Raw genomic sequence first — 19,691 nt, 5'->3', positions numbered from 1 at the left:
ACATTTACATACCCTGGCAGAACTTTTTGATTTTTTTTTTTTTTTTTGGCCATTTTTCAGAGAATATGAATGATAATGATTATTGACTTGAAAAAAGCTTTTGATGTTATTGACCACTCAAGATTGCTTCACAAGTTACAACAATATGGAATAAGAGGTATTGCACATCAGTGGGTAAAAAGCTACTTAGAAAACAGAAAACAGTTTGTTCAGATAAATAATATCAAATCAGAATTGTGTAATATTGCTTATGGAGTACCACAAGGATCAGTACTTGGACCCAAACTGTTTATTTTGTATATCAATGATTTTGTGAATGTATCTAATGTGCTTGGTAGCATTTTATTTGCTGATGATACAACGCTGTTTTACTCTGGATCAGATATACAGGAAGTAGCACAAGTGATAAAAACAGTATTGGAAAAGGTTAAGCATTGGTTTGATATAAACAGACTGTCACTAAATATTAATAAGACAAATTTCATATTGTTTAATGACAGAGCAAAAAAAAATAACGTGTCATTACAAATAGATGGAATGGATATACAAAGGGTAAAAGAAATGAAATTTTTAGGAGTCATAATTGATGAAGATCTTACATGGAAGTCACACATAAATTACATAAAAGTAAAAATAGCGAAAGCCATTGCTGTTTTGCATAAAGTAAAATATTCATTAAATAGTTATGGTTTATTAACATTGTACGATTCATTGATTTTCCCATATTTAACTTATTGTGTAGAAATCTGGGGATCAACATATACAACTTATATACAACCTTTGTTTATTCTGCAGAAAAGGGCTTTAAGGGTGATTAGCAACAGTGGTTTTAGAGATCCATCTAATCCATTGTTCATTAAGTACAGGGTGTTATGTGTCGACGCGGGTTGAGGAGCGTCTGACAGAACCCAGCGCTAAAATAACCAGAAAGCGGTTCCAATAACCAAAACAATTTATTTTTTTCCACCCTCTGGTGCATAACAAAGTGTATGAACAAAAGATGCGTCAGTCTGGTGGAGTGAAGGCTGGCACTCTCTCCAGCGCCTAAAAGGATCGAAGCCCGGCGCTTCTGGACTCACTTTACCGCCAAACACCCCCCAGGTGGACACGACAAACTGACTCTCTGCGAAGGATAGAAAAGGTGAGGTAGGTCAGCAGCTACAACCAATATCCTTCAAAAGGCACACACTATCAGCAACACATTCAGGTCTGTATTTAAGCTTTATGTAAATGAGCAGCTTCTCACAACAGGTGGAGGATTACCACTCCGCACGCCACGGCAGTGAGAAGCAAGCTGCACAATTCTCATCACAATTCAAATCTACTGCGCAACAAAATACCAAGTTACTATCAACAATTAGTCAAACAATTAATCACCTCAGATGTGTGCTGACAGCATGTGTCCCTCACCCTTCTTCCTTCACAGGCACGATGTGTCAAACCCAGGCGCGGTCCTCAGCGTCTCACAAACGAACATCACAAGGTCGAGTTCCCGGCAATTCTGCTTGAATCACATATGGCTTAAATGCAGAACGCCATCTCATTATCTGCTTCAGCTGAAAGTCTTTAAGGTTGCACTTGAGCACCATCCACAGGTGCTGCACATAACGCTGATGAGGGTGAAGGACTATTCAGCCAGCACCTTCTCCACAGACAATTCTTTTTTCATACCACCTGGAGAGCAAAGACAAGAAAAGAACACCAAAATGTCCAGCCACACCCCCCAACACACAACACAGGGTACTTAAATTTCATGATTTGGTCGATTTGAAAATATTACAAACAATGTACCAAGCTAATAAAAATGCTTTACCAACAAACATTCAAAATATGTTTGAGAAAAGAGTAAGTAGTTATAAACTGAAAGGAATAGAAGTCTTTAGAAAACCAAGATACAGAACCAAAGTAAAAGAACGGAGTATTGCAGTAAATGGTGTAAAATTATGGAACAATCTCAACAAAGAAATTAAAGAATTAAGGTCACTTAAATTATTTAAAAAACGTATTAAACTAGATGTATTAAGTAAGTATGAAACTATAAAATAAGTTAGTGGGCTGTAAGGAAGTAAAAAAAAAAAAATGTAATTTGTTAATAATGTATAAAATGTTTTAAGTTTAAAAATGTAACCTGTCAGAGATGTAATCTATTTAATAATGGTCATAATTATGAAATAAGTCAGTGGTATGTGACAAGTTAAAGAAATACAATCTGTTAAATAATGTTGAAAAATGACGCTGGATATTGAAAGATTGTATTGTAAAAAGGGGCAGAAAATATAAGACTTGTTCTTCTCTCTGCTCCTTTTCATTCTGGTAATGGAGATGCTTTATTTCTGCTTTTCTGTTTTTTTTTTTTCTTTTAAATGAATGAAATAAATAAATAAATGAAAAAAAAAATGCAAATGAATGAAAAAATAACACAAAAACTTTATCTCACTCATGGTTAGTGGCTGTGTGAATCCATTTATTGTAAAACAATTGTGTTTACTCTTTTTAAATCAGTGCAGCATTGAACTGAACAATGGTAGCCTTAGCTTTACCCGGCACTCAGTGCTTTTTTAGTTCTTGTTTTTTAAGAGATACTTGTTTGTTTTATTGCATGCCCGTTTGTCTATTCCTACTGTTCTATGCTGCGATGTGACACTGAAATTTCCCCATTGAGGGATGAATAAAGGCTTTTCTTATCTTATCTTATTTTATCTTAACTCACCAAATAACCCTGATCTTAGGTTTACCTAAGCTACTGATTTTGGCCTAATAACATGCACACAAGTTGACACAGATGGGTTTGAATGGCTACAAAAGGTAACCATCCTCACCTGTGATCTGTTTGCTTGTAATCAGTGTGTGTATAAAAGATTGGTGAGTTTCTGGGCTCCTTGCAACTTTCGTCTAGTGCTGCACTGACTTTTCTAGTTTCTGAGTCATAAGGAAAACAAAAGAATTCTCAAAGGATTAGCCAGAAAAGGTCATTGAACTGTATAAAACAAGAAAGGGATACAAAAAGATATCTAAGGAGCTGAGAATGCCAATCAGCAGTGTTCAAACTCTAATCAAGAAGTGGAAAATGAGGAAAACCACGGGCAGGTAGACCAACAAAAATTTCAGCAAAAACTGCTAGGAAAATTGTTCGGGTTGCAAAGGAAAACCCACAAATAACATCAGCTTAAATACAGGACTGTCTGAAAAAAGTAGTGTGGCTGTTTCAAGATGCACAATAAGGAGGCACTTGAAGAAAAATGGGATGCATGGTTGAGTCGCCAGAAGAAAGGCATTACTATGAAAATGCCACAAAGTATCCTGCTTACAATATGCCAAACAGCACAGAGAACAAAGTCATTTGGAGTGATGAGACCAAAATTGAATGACTATAAACGTTACATTTGGAGAGAAGTCAACAAGGCCTGTGATGAAAGGTACACTATACCTACTGTAAATGGTAAATGGACTGCATTTATATAACACTTTCCATCTGCATCAGATGCTCAAAGTTGCTTTACAATAATACCTCACATTCACCCCGATGCCAGGGTGCTGCCACACAAGGTGCTCACTACACACCGGGAACAACTAGGGGATTAAGGACCCTTAGTGATTTTCTGGTCAGGCTGGGATTTGAACCAAGGATCCTCTGCTCTCAAGCCCAACAGCTTAACCACTAGACCATCACCTCCTCTACTGTGAAACACGGAGGTGGATCGCTGATGTTTTGGGGATATGTGAGCTACAATGACACAGGACACTTGGTCAAAATTGATGGCAGGATGAATGCAGCATGTTATCAGAAAATACTGTAAAGAAATTTGCACTCATCAGCCCAGAAGCTGCGCATGGGACGTACTTGGATGACAACGACATGACAACGATCCAACACTTAAGGCCAAGTTGACCTGTGATTGGCTACAGCAGAATAAAGTGATGGTTCTGGAGTGGCCATCTGAGTATTCTGACCTCAGTATCATTGAGCCACTCTTGTTGTGAAAGTGTCGTGACACGGACCCACAACAGGGGGCGTTAATGAATGGACAATGGATAAGCCAAAAAGTAACAATTTAATGTTGCGAATCACACAACGATGTACAGACAATAACAATACAGTGACTGTCAATCATACACCAGGTGACGTGTGGGCAGGCTCGACGATAGAAGACGCCTGGCGAGAGAAAAGCCGGATCCACACAGCTTCCACCGCCAACGGAGCTGAAGAACACCGGAGCCGCCAAGCCCTGCGCCCCAGGTGGCCGCTGTCTTCAGCAGTCAGACCCGGTACTGCTGGCAGAGAACAGAGACAGTCCAGATGAGTGTGAGGTCGCACACTCAGTAATCCCACAGTCTGTATTCAGTAAAGGAGGGAGAACCTCCACCTCCAATCACACACTCGTGCAGCTCCTGAGATAACCACTTATCTGGGTGGGGTGTGAGGCGAAGCCGTCGCAGTCCACACCAAACGCCAACTCCACAGACAGGGTATCCGTCCCAGGAAAACGGCTGCAAAAAGAGATCAGACTAATACTCGAATTTGAGGTTTAGCAGAGAATTACCTGATTGGTAGTTGATTTCTCTGCGAGGAGGTGGAGTTGCAGTCCGGCCTTTATGGTGATGGTGATGAGATGAATGAGTGACAGCTGGTGCTGAGGATGAGTGACAGCTGTCACTCCCAGTGGCTCCGGCGCCCTCTCGTGCTTGAAGCCCGCACTCCAAGGAGGGCGCCATCTGGTGGTGGTGGGCCAGCAGTACCTCCTCTTCAGCGGCCCACACAACAACTCTGGGGAGATCTCAAATGTGCAGTTCATGCAAGACAGCCCAGGAATTTACAGGAACTGGAGGCTTTTTGCCAAGAAGAATGGGCAGCTTTAACAGTAGAGAAAATAAAGAGCCTCGTCCACAACTACAACAAAAACCATGGGTACACAAGGAGTACATACAAACTCCACAAACAAAGGACCAGGCACGAATTGATTGTAGGACCCTCTCAATGTGAGGCAACAGTCCTAAGTATTAATCCACAGTGTTGCATGTTGTCATGTTGCTGGCTTTTGACATTTGACACTTCTGTAAAACATTAGTGGTTGAATTTTCTGTGATCGGCACCTCATTCAAGTTTATTTTCTAAATAAATGCTCCTTTGCCGCACTTGCAGTCAGGGACAAAAGTGTAATAAAGTTGAAATGATAAATCACCAAAATTGTGAAATGATTAATGTAGTATTTTTCTTTAATTAAAGTTGTAAGTCAGCACTACATGCACATCTTGATTGCCTCATTTCAAGGCATTGTGTGGATGTACAGATGCAGAATAATAAAAACAATGTTACTGCTCTAATGCTTATGTAATCCACTGCATGTGTTGCTCATGTTTGGCAAAAGCACCCTTGAATGCAGTCACTTGTTTGTCTCTTCTCTGCCTGACCTCTGGCACAGTCATTCGTTAGCACAGATTATTGACTGTCCTATTTATCTACAGACTGGTATTGATTGGCTCGCTAATTGGCAGCATGTGTGCTGTATCTTATAGCAGTGGTTTCAGTAAATTCCAGAATTTAGCTTGGAGCCAATTTAAAATAATAATTGTTTTGTCAGGCTTCCCGAGCACTTTCAGTAATGGTGTTTCTGTGATAACGTGAGCATCATTAGTAAATCCATCTGTAATGAATAGCACAATGTATCTAAATGCACTCACAGTTTCCCTCGTTTTTAATCTATGTGAAGTGGGTTTTATAATTGTGGTGGTCACGTAGCCAGATTGTTGAGGTGGAATAATAAAAGAGATAGCACACCCTGTAAATAATTGGCACTGTAGCTAACAAACTAGGGATTACATTATTGCAGAGACTCTAAATAAATTAGTGTCTGGCATTCAGACAGTTTTCCGTTCTGAGTCTGGATCGAGATGTGATGCTGTTCAGTTCAGTACTCTGAAACGTCTCTGCCTCTTCACTTTGAGGCAAAACACTTTTTGACTGTTTTTGGCATGGAGTGACCCATTTCTTTGAGAAGAACAATGAAGTCTTAAGAAGTTTAATTGAAGTTGTTGTGCATATCTGATGAGTGTCTTTTGAAATAAAAATGATGGCTTGAATATTAATCAAGTAGGACTAAATTAAGATAAAAGTTTCATCGAGGGGGGACATGAGGGAAGGTGTGAAATTGACACAGCACAAAACTCAGTTAACTCTTGTTGCCTTGGGAAAGCTGTAATTAAATTGATCAAAGCTTCACTGTTTCATAAGTGTGACGCTGTCAGCTAATTTGTTTACCCACTGGACGCAGGCAGTATTACCATCAGGATACGCTCAAACATTCTCTGTCACTCTCCCGTGCTTCCACTTCAGCCATCCATCTGTGCATGGTGTTTATCATCCAAAAGCATTTGGTGTCAGTGTTAAAACTGTAAGTTATGGATGTTACCATAGTTTCAGAAAAACAGGTGGCCACTATGATTAGAGATAACTGCCAATTATGCACGGAATCCAGTGAAAGTGTTTTTGGCATCCATTCTTTCCCCCATAAGCATCCTCTCTCTGCTTCTGCTTGATGGATAATGCTGACGTCCTCATGCTGTGGAGTCATTGTTGCCCCAGGCTTTGGCAGGTCCAGATGGATATTGAAACTCTTTTAGCTTCAGTTTGGCAGAATGACGAGCAGAATGAATGAGCGAACCCACAAGACAAACATCTTCAGTCAGACTAAAACTAACTCAACATAAAGTATGTGCAAAACAACAGAACAGCACATTGCTCAGGTTCATGTGTTTCTTCTGCTTCATTTATAATCACAATTCACCCGAGCAGTGTGATGAAGACGGAAAACATTATCTTGTCTTTTCAATTTGATTGATGTTTGCTTGTGCATCTGGAACTTTGAATTAACGCTTTGGATTCTGATCTAATTCCAGCTCTGTAAGCTCCAGGAGCTCTATGGCCTACCTGTATTCTGCTGACTTCCCTGACATTGTGGACTCCACTGGGAAAGTAGCTGAAGTTCTTGACTCTACAGAACCTGTGCTTTTTGACCCCCAGCGGGAAGAGACGGACCCTCTGCAGGGGAATTTGCTTGTGTTCCAGTTTTTGGCCTTTTCTAGGTGAGTCCCACAGTTCTTTATCAGAGGAAGGTGAAGGTTTATTAGTACCATCTCCTGGGTGATGTTTGATTCAGCAGTCTGTGTGCTGAACAGTGTGTTTGGTGGTGTTATTTACATCACTATCAATTTAGATAATACACCTTGATAGATCACCTGCAAATGAATAGATCACCATACAGACTGCTGGGGTTCACCCGACACAGGATGAGTCACACATCAGAAACTGTATCTACAGTAAATGGTCTGCATTTATGTATATAGCGCTTTTCCATCTGCATCAGATGCTCAAAGCGCTTTACAATAATGCCTCACATTCAACCCGATGTGAGGGTGCTGCCATACAAGGTATTCACTACACACCAGGAGCAACTAAGGGATTAAGGACCTTGCCCATGGGTCCTTAGTGATTTTCTGGTCAGACTGGGATTTGAACCGAGGATCCTCTGGTCTCAAGCCCAACGTTTAATCTCTAGACCATCACCTCTCCTATAGTGGCAAAAAAAGTATGTGCACCCAAGAGCTTTTACACATCTTAAACTTGAAATTACATCAAATATAAAAAATAAAATTCAGGCTTCTGTATATAAAAATCTCAATGATGCTCTTCTCAGTAACATGTGAGTAACATGACATAACATAAATAAAAATATAAAAGCCAAAATGATAGCTTTATTAAAATCCCCTTTACACAGGGACGTGGTCTGTACAGAGGTCCTTATGCAGTCATGAAATCGCATCAAATGCCGCATGACACCAAACAGGCTGTTAGTTGCCACCAGGACCTTACAAGGTCCTCTAGGTATTCTCTCACAGACCACTATGATCGCAATGATCACTGTGAAGTATGAAGCTGCACCTGACTGCCACAGGAGAGTTGCCAAGCCTGGAAGATGCACAAATACCACACAGGTCATGCAAAAACTGTTGTGAAAGTGTAGGAACACGGACCCACAACAGGGGCGCAAATGAACGGACAATGAAGGAAGTCAAATAACAACACTTTACTGTTGTGAAAAAGCACAACCAAACACGGCGAATGTGAAATTTAACAGTCAGTCAATTACAAGGGTGACGTGTGGGCAGGCTCGAAGATAAGAGTCGTCCGTCTAAAGCAGAACCGGAACCACACGATTTCCTCCGCCACCGAACCCCGGGAATACTGGAGCCGCCAAGTCCCGAACACCCAGGTGGCCACTGCCTCCGCTTGTCGGATCTGGTACTGCTGGCGAGGAACAAAAACAGTTAGATGTGGGTGTGTGTGCACCCAGCAACACGTATGGTGGGAATGCCACCTCCACCTCTCGTCGAAAAAAGAAACAGAATATCTGCTGTCCAACACACACAAGCAATAGATATTCCTGTCAGAGAATCAACACAGTCAGCTGAGATTGTTACCTCCTTGGTAGAGCGATATCTCGGCAAAGAGGTGGAGATGCCGTCTTGCTGTTATACCACTGCAGATCAGATGATTGGTGACAGCTGTCGTAGGTGATAAGTGACAGCTGTCACCCCGGCTGCTCCTGTGAGGCGGCAGCGCCCTCTGGTGCCTGGAGCCCGCACTCCAGGCAGGGCGCCCTCTGGTGGTGGTGGGCCAGCAGTACCTCCTCTTCAGCGGCCCACACAACAGGACCCCCCCCCTCAACGGGCGCCTCTTGGCGCCCGAACAGGCTTGTCCGGGTTGCGGCGGTAGAAATCGGCCAGGAGGGCTGGGTCCAGGATGAAGCTCCTCTTCACCCAGGAGCGTTCTTCGGGGCCGTACCCCTCCCAGTCCACCAAGTACTGGAAGCCCTGGCCCATCCTTCGGACATCCAAAAGCCGGCGCACAGTCCAAGCCGGCTCGCCATCGATGATCCGGGCAGGAGGTGGTGCCGGACCCGGAGTACAGAGGGGTGAGGTGTGATATGGCTTAATCCTGGATACGTGGAAAACGGGATGGATCCGCAGTGAGGCTGGAAGCTGAAGCCTCACTGCGGCTGGACTGATGATCTTGAGGATCTTGAACGGACCTATGTATCGTTCCTGCAACTTAGGGGAGGCCGCTTGTAGGGGAATGTCCTTAGTAGACAACCACACTTCCTGCCCTGGACGATACTTAGGGGCCGGGGTCCGCCGACGGTCTGCATGGGCCTTTGTCCTCATCCGGGCCCTCAGTAAAGCAGAACGGGCGGCACGCCACACCCGACGGCACTTCCGCAGGTGGGCCTGGACCGAGGGCACACCGACCTCTCCCTCAACCACCGGAAACAACGGGGGCTGGTACCCCAGACACACCTCGAAAGGGGAGAGGCCGGTGGCTGACGACACTTGGCTGTTATGGGCATACTCGATCCAGGCCAGATGGGTACTCCAGGCCGCCGGGTGCGCGGCTGTCACGCAACGCAGGGCCTGCTCCATCTCCTGATTGGCCCGTTCTGCTTGCCCGTTGGTCTGGGGATGATACCCGGATGAGAGACTTACCGTGGCCCCCAGTTTCCGGCAGAAGCTCCTCCAGACGTGCGAGGAGAACTGGGGACCGCGATCGGAGACGATGTCTGTTGGGATTCCATGCAGCCGGACGACGTGGTGGACCAGGAGGTCCGCTGTCTCCTGGGCCGTCGGGAGCTTTGGGAGGGCCACGAAGTGGGCCGCCTTGGAGAATCGGTCCACTATCGTGAGGATGGTGGTGTTGCCCTGGGACGGCGGGAGGCCCGTGACAAAATCCAGGCCGATGTGGGACCAGGGGCGATGGGGCACGGGCAGCGGCTGTAGCAGTCCCGAAGCCCTGCGATGGTCAGCCTTGCCCCTGGCGCAGGTGGTGCAGGCCTGGATATAATCCCGGACGTCGGCCTCTAGGGACGCCCACCAGAAGTGCTGCCGGACAACTGCCACGGTTCGTCGCACCCCTGGATGACAGGAGAGCTTAGAGCCGTGACAGAAGTCCAGGACTGCAGCCCTGGCCTCTGGTGGGATGTAGAGTCTGTTCTTCGGCCCAGTTCCGGGGTCCGGGCTTCGTGCCAGGGCCTCCCGGACGGTTCTCTCTACGTCCCAGGTGAGGGTGGCCACGATAGTGGACTCCGGGATGATGGGCTCCGGTGGATCCGACAACTCCGTTTTGACTTCATCTTCATGTACCCGGGATAAGGCATCCGATCTCTGGTTTTTGGTCCCGGGACGGTAGGTGATCCGGAAGTCAAAACGGCCGAAGAACAGTGACCAGCGGGCTTGCCTGGGGTTCAGCCGCTTGGCGGTCCTGATATACTCCAGGTTCCGGTGGTCAGTGAAAACCGTGAATGGCATGGACGTTCCCTCCAACAGATGTCTCCACTCTTCAAGGGCCTCTTTCACCGCAAGGAGTTCTCGATTGCCGACGTCATAGTTCCGTTCGGCCGGGGTCAACCTGCGGGAAAAATAGGCACACGGGTGAAGGACCTTATCGGTCTTCCCGCTCTGGGACAGCACAGCTCCTATCCCTGAGTCCGAGGCGTCCACTTCAACCACTAACTGGCGACTAGGATCGGGCTGCACCAGAACGGGTGCAGACGAGAAGCGCCGTTTCAACTCCTTGAACGCGGCATCGCAACGATCCGACCAGGTGAAGGGGACTTTTCGTGAGGTCAGGGCTGTCAGGGGGCTAACTACCTGACTGTAGCCCTTAATGAACCTCCTGTAGAAATTAGCAAAGCCGAGGAACTGTTGCAGCTTCCTACGGCTAGTGGGTTGGGGCCAGTCTCTCACCGCCGCAACCTTGGCCGGATCAGGAGCGACGGAGTTGGGGGAGACGATAAACCCCAGGAAGGACAAAGATGTGCGGTGGAACTCACACTTCTCGCCCTTCACAAACAGCCGGTTCTCCAACAACCGCTGCAGGACCTGACGTACATGCCGGACATGGGTCTCAGGATCCGGAGAAAAGATGAGTATATCGTCTAGATATATGAAGACGAATCGGTGCAGGAAATCCCGCAAGACATCATTAACCAAAGCTTGGAACGTCGCGGGGCCGTTTGTGAGGCCGAATGGCATGACCAGGTACTCAAAGTGACCTAAGGGGGTGTTAAATGCCGTCTTCCACTCGTCTCCCTTCCGGATCCGAACCAGGTGATACGCATTTCTAAGATCGAGCTTAGTGAATATTTGGGCTCCATGCAGGGGCGTGAACACTGAATCTAACAGGGGCAACGGGTATCGATTACGAACCGTGATTTCGTTCAGCCCCCTATAATCAATGCATGGATGAAGTCCGCCATCTTTTTTACCCACAAAAAAAAAACCTGCACCCATCGGGGAGGTGGAATTCCGGATCAACCCGGCGGCTAAAGAGTCCCGGATGTAGGTCTCCATTGATTCGCGCTCAGGCCGTGAGAGGTTGTACAGCCTACTGGACGGGAACTCACCGCCTGGAACCAAATCAATGGTACAATCGTACGTACGGTGGGGGGGAAGAGTGAGCGCCAGATCCTTGCTGAACACATCAACAAGGTCGTGGTACTCCACCGGCACCGTCCCTAGATTGGGCGGGACTCTGACCCTCTCCTTAGCCTGAGAACCGGGAGGAACCGAGGAACCTAAACATACCCGATGGCAGGTCTCGCTCCACTGAACCACTACCCCGGACGGCCAATCGATCCGGGGATTGTGTTTTAACATCCAGGGGAACCCCAAGATCACACGGGAGGTAGTAGGAGTCACAAAAAACTTGATCTCCTCCCGGTGATTTCCTGACACCACCAGAGTTACAGGTGGTGTCTTATGTGTGATTGGAGGGAGTAGGGAGCCATCTAGTGCCCGCACCTGCACAGGCGAGGTAAGCGCCACCAGAGGGAGCCCTATCTCCCTGGCCCATCTGCTGTCAGATTCCCTTCAGAGCCCGTGTCCACCAGTGCTGGGGCCTTCAGGGTTAAATCCTCATAAAGGATTGTCACTGGGAGTCGTGTGGCAATGTGGGTGTGTCCCACGTGAATGTCTCGGCCCACCCCTAGCCCAGTGTCTAGGGGCGGCCGTTGGTGTTTTAACCGCTCGGGGCAGTCTCTGACCTGATGCTCTATCGAGCCACAAACAAAACACGCTCCGCAGGCCAGCCTCCTCTGTCTATCTGGTGTCCTAAATGTGGCCCTGCTCGTGTCCATAGCTTCGTCAGCAGGGGGAGCTGTAACCACACGGAGCGTAGAGGCCGTGGAGCGTGGGGAGGGCGGAGCTCGGTTGGAACCGGAAGGGAGAGGGACAGCGCGTGCCCGGCCACGCCCTTCGTCTCGTTCCCGACGGTGTTCTTCTAACTGATTGTCTAATCGTATAACCAGATCAATAAGCCCGTCTAAATCCCGCGGTTCGTCCTTAGCCACCAGGAGCTCCTTCAGGACCAACGACAGTCCGTTTATGAAGGCGGCACGGAGGGCAGTGCTATTCCAGCCGGACCTCGCCGCCGCGATGCGGAAGTCGACTGCATAAGTGACAGCTGTCACCCCGGCTGCTCCTGTGAGGCGGCAGCGCCCTCTGGTGCCTGGAGCCCGCACTCCAGGCAGGGCGCCCTCTGGTGGTGGTGGGCCAGCAGTACCTCCTCTTCAGCGGCCCACACAACAAAAACACCTCACAGAGCACCCCATGACTGCCTGATGGACGTGCAATGACCACACCATTTTGAACTCAGACAACAAAGAGCAATATCATCTCAAAATCACAGCCATTGGGCACACAATGGTCGGGCTCTGTGCCATGATTTTTATGAATAAAGTTCATCATATAAAGTGCATCAGTTCAGTTTATCAGAAAGTTTCAGGCGTGTGAAAAACCTTGAGAGGATGTGGGGGCTGTTGAGCAGCCATGGGGGGATGATGATCTGCGCTGTCAGACTCTGTCTCTGAGGGGAGCGCTCCTGGACAATTATAAAGTTTCCAAATCACCTAAACTGCTGATCCTATGTCTAAAATACTTCCAACAGAAACTTCTTTCAGGCTTATTCTTCTAAATTCTGAGAGAAGCTCTTGCCCTTCTCTGGAATATTTATTATAATACAGGAGGACATCCCTAATCACCACAACAATATCATAATCCCAGAAATCTACAGATTTTATTTATTTTTATTTTTGTCTAGAGATTAAGGATCCAGTGACCAATTTCATATTTATTTACTTTAAGACTCAATAAAATGATTTGACATATAAAACCTGTAAAGCCTACTTTTTGTACACAGAAAATTCACAGGAGGGAATAGGAATACGAGAATCAATAACGAACTGAATCGGCAAGCGGAATTGATAATGGCATCGATATCGACAAAATCTTATCAGTACCCATCCTTATGGTGGAGGCACAATCATACGTGATGTGAACATATAGTAAATAATGTCTTGAATACTGTCTACATAATAAAACCTGTCTTCATGGAAGACCGCATTCCAAAAGCAGACTTGCAGTGGCTCAGAAAGTTCACCCTCAGCAAGGTGGTCCACAGGCTGCCGCGTCAGCTTCAGCCAGGGCATCTTGTGGTCAGTCCAGTGCCCTGGGGTGCATAGCCATCATCAACAGGAGGTCTCATCAGTGCCTCAGACAGAAAGAAAAAGAGCAGAGTCAGTTGGCTGGAAATAACTACACCTGAGGTATGAGTTCACCAACAGTAAATCAACAGGGAGAGAATACTAAGGTGATTGCCAGCAGCTAGCCCTGAGCTTCACTAACAAACCTAGAAATTAAATGAAGTGAGGCTGAGACCTGTTCCGTTGCCTATAACATGAATTAAAAAGATAGGAAGGAGGATGTATCTTTAGTCTGGACTTGAATGTCTCCGCAGGGAGATTGTTCCACAAAGCAGTTCACAATAAGAGAAGGCTCTGTGGTCCACAGACATTAAGTTCATTGTGGACTCACCACAGTTTTGTCCTTTTATGCATCAATTGTATAATCCAGAGTTTCACTTACAGAGCTCAGTGTGAAACTCCAGTCGAAGGACAAAACGTGAGAACAGGACAACAGTCATGTGACTTTTTTCACTCCATGGTTTTAAATAAAAGATGTTGAAATTTTTCATGGCTGTCAGTTGTTTTCCTGCCATAAACAGTCCAGTGAAAGGTGTTAATTATACAGTGATATTATTTTTCTGAAAATGTCGCTGACGCTCCCATGAATGACAGGGAAACGTACGCACACATGCACAGGCGCACAAGTTAAAACCAAACTGACAAGCGTGAAAAATTAACCATTTCATTTTGAGCTTGTTTTGTCCACTCTCTCTTGCTGTCTCTCTCTCTCACTCTCTCTTTCAGTGCGCATGAACAATGAGGAAATATGATGGCAAACCACTCAAAATCCAGCATATTTGTCAAAAAAGTGGTAGCTCTCTGTGAATCTGTTGCACACAAAGTCCATGTGAGACACCAACACACACAAGGACCACTGAAGTGGTTAGAAAGGTTTTCACGTAACCTCTATGGATCGGGCACATTTTAAGATGTACGACAGGCTCACAACTACCGTTGTCCTGTGTAAAGGGGGCTTAAGTTATTGCAGCCTTGCAACACAAGTAAATCAACACTTGTACAGCCATTTTTTCTGTAGACAAATCTGGGGATGGAAACATGATCATTTCCAAGTCAGGGAATAATAATCATCATCATCATCATTATTATTATTATTATTATTTATTGTTATTACAATACAAGATGCCTGGTCAAGTCAACGCAGTAGTCAGACAAATCAGTATTCCAGAACTTTTTGGGAAGTAATGGACTGCGTGTGTTCTGGACCAAAGAGAAAAAAGACCATCTCGACTGTTATCCACAACAACTCCAAAAGCCGGGGTCTGTCACGATTTAGGGTTGTGTCAGTACCCTTGTAGAAGGTAACTTACAGTTCTGTGATGGCAGGATTAAGTTTTTTTAAGATTTTAGGGGAACACATGCTGCCTTCAAGATGACATCTCATGCAGGAAGAAGGAATGGAAACAGCAAAGTGATACAAATGCTTTAGCATCCCAACTTTTTTTTTTTTTTGGAATGTGTTGCAGTTCTTTAATGTAGGAATGGGAGTATATTAACAAATGAAATGAAGTTGACCTAAAAAAACATGGAATATCTTGTGTTCATACTGTGCAATGAAATAGAAGTCAAAGTAAATGTAAAACTCTGTGATTCTTACATTTTGCATACTATATATATATATTTTTTTTTTTAATTAGTTTGGCAGGCCCTGTGATTTATACAACTTACATACCAAAAATTCACAAGTTTGTTATTAATACTAGTGATTATGATGACTATTTATATAGGACTATCCCAAGAATCAAAGCACTAAACATAGAAAATAAACTCCAATAATAAAAGAATAAATGCCAGTAATAAATACTACACTATACAACAATGCACAAAAATCATAAATTAAAGAACCCATAACAGACAAAAAGGTGCAGCCTATAGTCCAGTGCGACATACTCTGGAAAATACGGCATTTGATTTGAGGTGTGTGTGTGTGTGTGTGTGTGTGTGTGTGTGTGTGTGTGTGTGTGTGTGTGTGTGTGTGTGTGTGTGTGTGTGTGTGTGTGTCTTGCACAACAGGAGGTTTGTATTTGTCCACCATCTATACTTGAACCCATGTTTTGTCTTCTGGTACTCCCTGAAGTAGTACACACTACTGTTCATCTGTCTGTCCTGTCTTTGGGGCCCTCGTTCATCTTCCAGCCCAGGAGCGACAGTCTTGAAAATTCTGTTTGAGTCAGCACAGATCAAGCCAGATTAAACTCTCTAAAATGATGACTGTAAAGATATTTCATTGTGGTTTCAAATGTCAGGACTGTTGTGGTGTAAGTAAAATTTGAGCAATCTTTGATTTGACATCATTTGGCTCATATCTTATTGTATGCTGATCCATTGGCCAGTTAACTGTATTGGAATAGATGGATTCCTTTGTGCACACTGGTTGCCAGCCAAGAACAATTCCCTGCTTTGTAATGCTGCTTTTTAGTCTTGAACTTTAGCCAGAACGTGTCCACTTAAACCTACATAACTTGCACACGTCATGTGCGTACACGTCACACATAGATACATGCTCATAGATTGCACAGTAACACACGAACACATTGGCAGTCAGCGCACACCAAATAGCCCCTTTGTCAGCAGCCTATCACAGAGGCCTCTGATCCAACTGTCCCCGTCACGTCTTGACATCAGCGCTGTCAGCAGCACTTGTCATGACATGTCCATCACAGACTCACCAACACGCTGACATGACTTCTTGAGAAACACAAAGATTATTTTTATTAGGAAGTGTGTCAGGCGTTTATGACTGCAGCTCTCAGTGCCTCTCTATAGTTGTTCTCATTGTTTTGATTTTTTGTTCTCATCACTTTGCTTTGGCTTTTCTTTGTTCTCTGTTTGATTTAGTTCAGTGTTACTCACCATGATATGTACTATATTTACCTGGATATTTGCAAGCAGCCATATATTTAATCAAGTCTTTGAATAGTTTGAGTTGAATTCAGCAAGAGTCAACTCTGGAATGAGAATAAGTACCAGCCTCATCTGAAAAAGTAACCTTGTGATGGATGGACATCTCATTCAGGGAAAGTATTTGGGAATAAGTACCAGCTAGCTGACCCTCAGGACCTGTGTAGAACTCACACTCTTTAGGGAAGTGAAAAATGGGCAGGAAATTAAGAGAAAGAGAAGTGGAGAGACATGTAGTAATGTCAGCTAGCTCAGGAATTGAACCATACGATGCTGCAAACCATGTTTTATTGTCTAGATTAGGCCCCTTAATGCCTCATCCAACATTATAGTCAGCTGATCATTATGATGAAGAGCCTCAAGTAGAACCGGTTTGATTTCAGAATGTGTCAAAAGTTTGGAAAACTGAAAAGAACATTTGTCTTGTATTATTTTTCTTTTCATTTTTCCCCACATCTGTGTGGCATTGATATGCCTGATGGACTGTCTTCAGTTTGATTAATTTTGCACACTCTCTCCAGTCAGCCTCTTTTCTTCCAAAACGCCTCTTACTCTGTCCATTCAAATCAACATGGGCCATCTCGCTCTTTCTTGTCCCTTTGTACTCTTCCCTCACTGTCATTTCTTGTCTGTGCAGTACTTCTCTGGGAGCTGTCTCACTGTGACCATTGCTCTACCTGCTCCTGCCCTGTGGTGGTTTTTCCCCTGAGCTTCCTCTGTGGAACCTTTTTTTTTTTTTTTCCATATTTTCATTGTATGTGGCATCAGTTTGATCTCTCTGTAGTTTCAGTGGTCCTGAATATCTCCTTTCTTCTTAAAGGTGGATAAAATCACACAATTCCTCCAGTCCTCTGGCATTTTCTCCTGTTCACAGATCTTCTGCTTTAGATCTTACATCGACCCTTTTCCCACTCTCATAGTCTCTTCCACACTTTCTCTGGTATTTCACCTTGTCTGGGTGCTTTTCTACTCTTCATCCCCTTCACTCTTATTTAAATGTAATCCATTGCATGGGGATGCACCCCATAAGATTGAAGACAAAAAAAGAAAAACTCTTTTTTTTTAAGCCCATACTGATATGCGGCCAATATCACCCAAGTCATCCAGAGGCATACATTTTTAACTTATGGTTCAAATTTTAACCAAACTTATTTCAGACAGGTTATTTAAATTAACGTCACTTCTGAAGTTTTATAAAGTGAAAATATCAGATATTTGTTTTAGTTTTAAAGTAGTGCGCTAATTTTTAAGGTTTTAGTATGGACATGCTGTGTTCTGGTGCATTATGGCAGTGATTTTCAACCTTTTTTGAGCCGCGGCACCCTTTTTATATTTACAAAATCCTGCGGCACACCACTGTCATGTGTCACGTGTCACGCACCACTAACTCGACTATCTCTACACGTGCGTTAGCACGTTAGGAAGACGTGCGGTACAGATATGACGTAACATAGTATACTATAGTCATAGAGCTGTATATAAGAACTAGAGAGCGCAGTCCCATTGCTGCACACTAAATGAAAACGTCCCTTCATGGACAGCGACATGACGTCTCCTAACCGGGCAAAATATTGACGAAGTACCCGGATGTTAATGGATTTTCAATGGAAATTCGCGACTGAACACACTCAGAAAAATGCTCGCAAAATACGTGTTAAAATGCCATTTTGTCCTGGATATCGAGCCAGTAAAATTAAATTACATTAAATTATGTCAGGAAAGTGTTAAACTTACTCTGACACACACACATTCTCAAATATTAGTGTTGAAAGTTACATGGATCTGTGCTGTTAAGCTACGCTGCTCGGCTGAGCTGCTGCTGCTGTGTTCAACGCAGCGCGGCTCCTAAAACCATTACAATACTTTTATATATATTATATTTTTACACAATTATCCATTATTGACGAGTTTCATTCATGAAGTCAGTGGTGTGTGTGTGCACATCTCTGTGTGTGTGGCAGCACAACGCGGGTCATTAATCTCATTATTTTAAGGTGCAAAAAAAAAAAAAAAACTCCCCAGTCTTGTCCAACAATTTTTAGTCACTAACGACAAGAATTTTAACTAGACATTGGTCTAGCAGTGGAAAATATCAACTAGACATAAGTGAAAATAATGATCTGTGTCATCGGGCGACACAGGTACGGCAGGAGACATACAGCTGTTTATCATCCAAATATCACGGACAAAGTGACAACAATAACCAAAACCACTTACTTATGGAAGGAAATATTGTCTCCCTTGTTCCTCCGTTTGTGACTTTGCCAACATGCGCAGCTTTCCGGCATATTCCACCTGTTTCTTGACGAGACTAAGTGAACTTCTATGCACACAAATCACTAACTTGGCCAGAATTAAAATGGCGATCACGCCTCCTTGTTGGCACACGGCTCAGCGCTACTGCGCGCTTTGCTGCCATCTACTGGAATAAAAGAGCATTACACCATCTGCCACACTATTACAGCACATACACCCGATAATGGTGATATTTGATAATTGCCCACGGCACCCCTGACGATCGATCACGGCACCCCAGTTGAGAATCACTGCATTATGGGATAGGGTAATCTCAGTATGGTAATCTCAGTACGTTGCATTTCAGACACTTTGATCAGGACAACAGCATTAAACTCTAGTGCCTAAAACTCATGTGAATATATTCTCTGGGTTTATAGACATTGTTATTGTGTTTGTTTGCTTTTATTAAATTCCACGCATCTTAAACGTAACAAGTAGCAACACAGATTATCTGGAATTTTGTGTTTGCAAGTTTTCAAGGTCTCTACTACCATCTACTGGCCAGTAGTGTTCAGTATTCAAACTGAAGCTGGGCTGATATTTTCAAACCACATGTCGGACTCGTGTTTCCAGAAGCAAAAACAGAAACTTTTTTTTCAAACTTAATTCACAAAAACTCCACTTTAACCGCTGCACATGGACAACACCATTTAACATCACAACATAAAACTATTTTTATATTGTGCCTAAAATTCTCATGAATATATTCTCTGGGTTTATAGACGTTATTGAATTTGTTTTATGTAAATGTGGGAGAGTCACAGGCTGTCTCTCCGTTATTTTCAATGGGAGCTGCTGTGAGCTATAATCGCTTCCTGATCATGTCGTTCTGGGGGAAAGTGAAGTTTGCTCTTTAACGTCTTGATTATTGTTCTTTACAACACTGTTTGTCCTCTTTGTTTC

General features: G+C 44.3%; 1 protein-coding gene across 1 annotated transcript in view; it reads left to right on the top strand.

The window, feature by feature from the left end:
* The window catches only part of nphp4 (nephronophthisis 4), an 804,312-nt gene that overhangs the window by 506,759 nt on the left and 277,862 nt on the right, over positions 1-19,691 (top strand). The window contains exon 14 of the mRNA XM_034171910.1: positions 6,895-7,080. Coding sequence (XP_034027801.1) covers positions 6,895-7,080 — 186 coding nt within the window. The remainder of the gene's footprint in view (positions 1-6,894; positions 7,081-19,691) is intronic.

The sequence above is a fragment of the Thalassophryne amazonica genome, chromosome 6 (genome assembly GCF_902500255.1).
Source record: "Thalassophryne amazonica chromosome 6, fThaAma1.1, whole genome shotgun sequence".
Classification (NCBI taxonomy): Eukaryota; Metazoa; Chordata; class Actinopteri; order Batrachoidiformes; family Batrachoididae; genus Thalassophryne; species Thalassophryne amazonica.
Note: the sequence above shows the minus strand (reverse complement) of the source record. Positions and strands in the feature narration are given on the sequence as shown.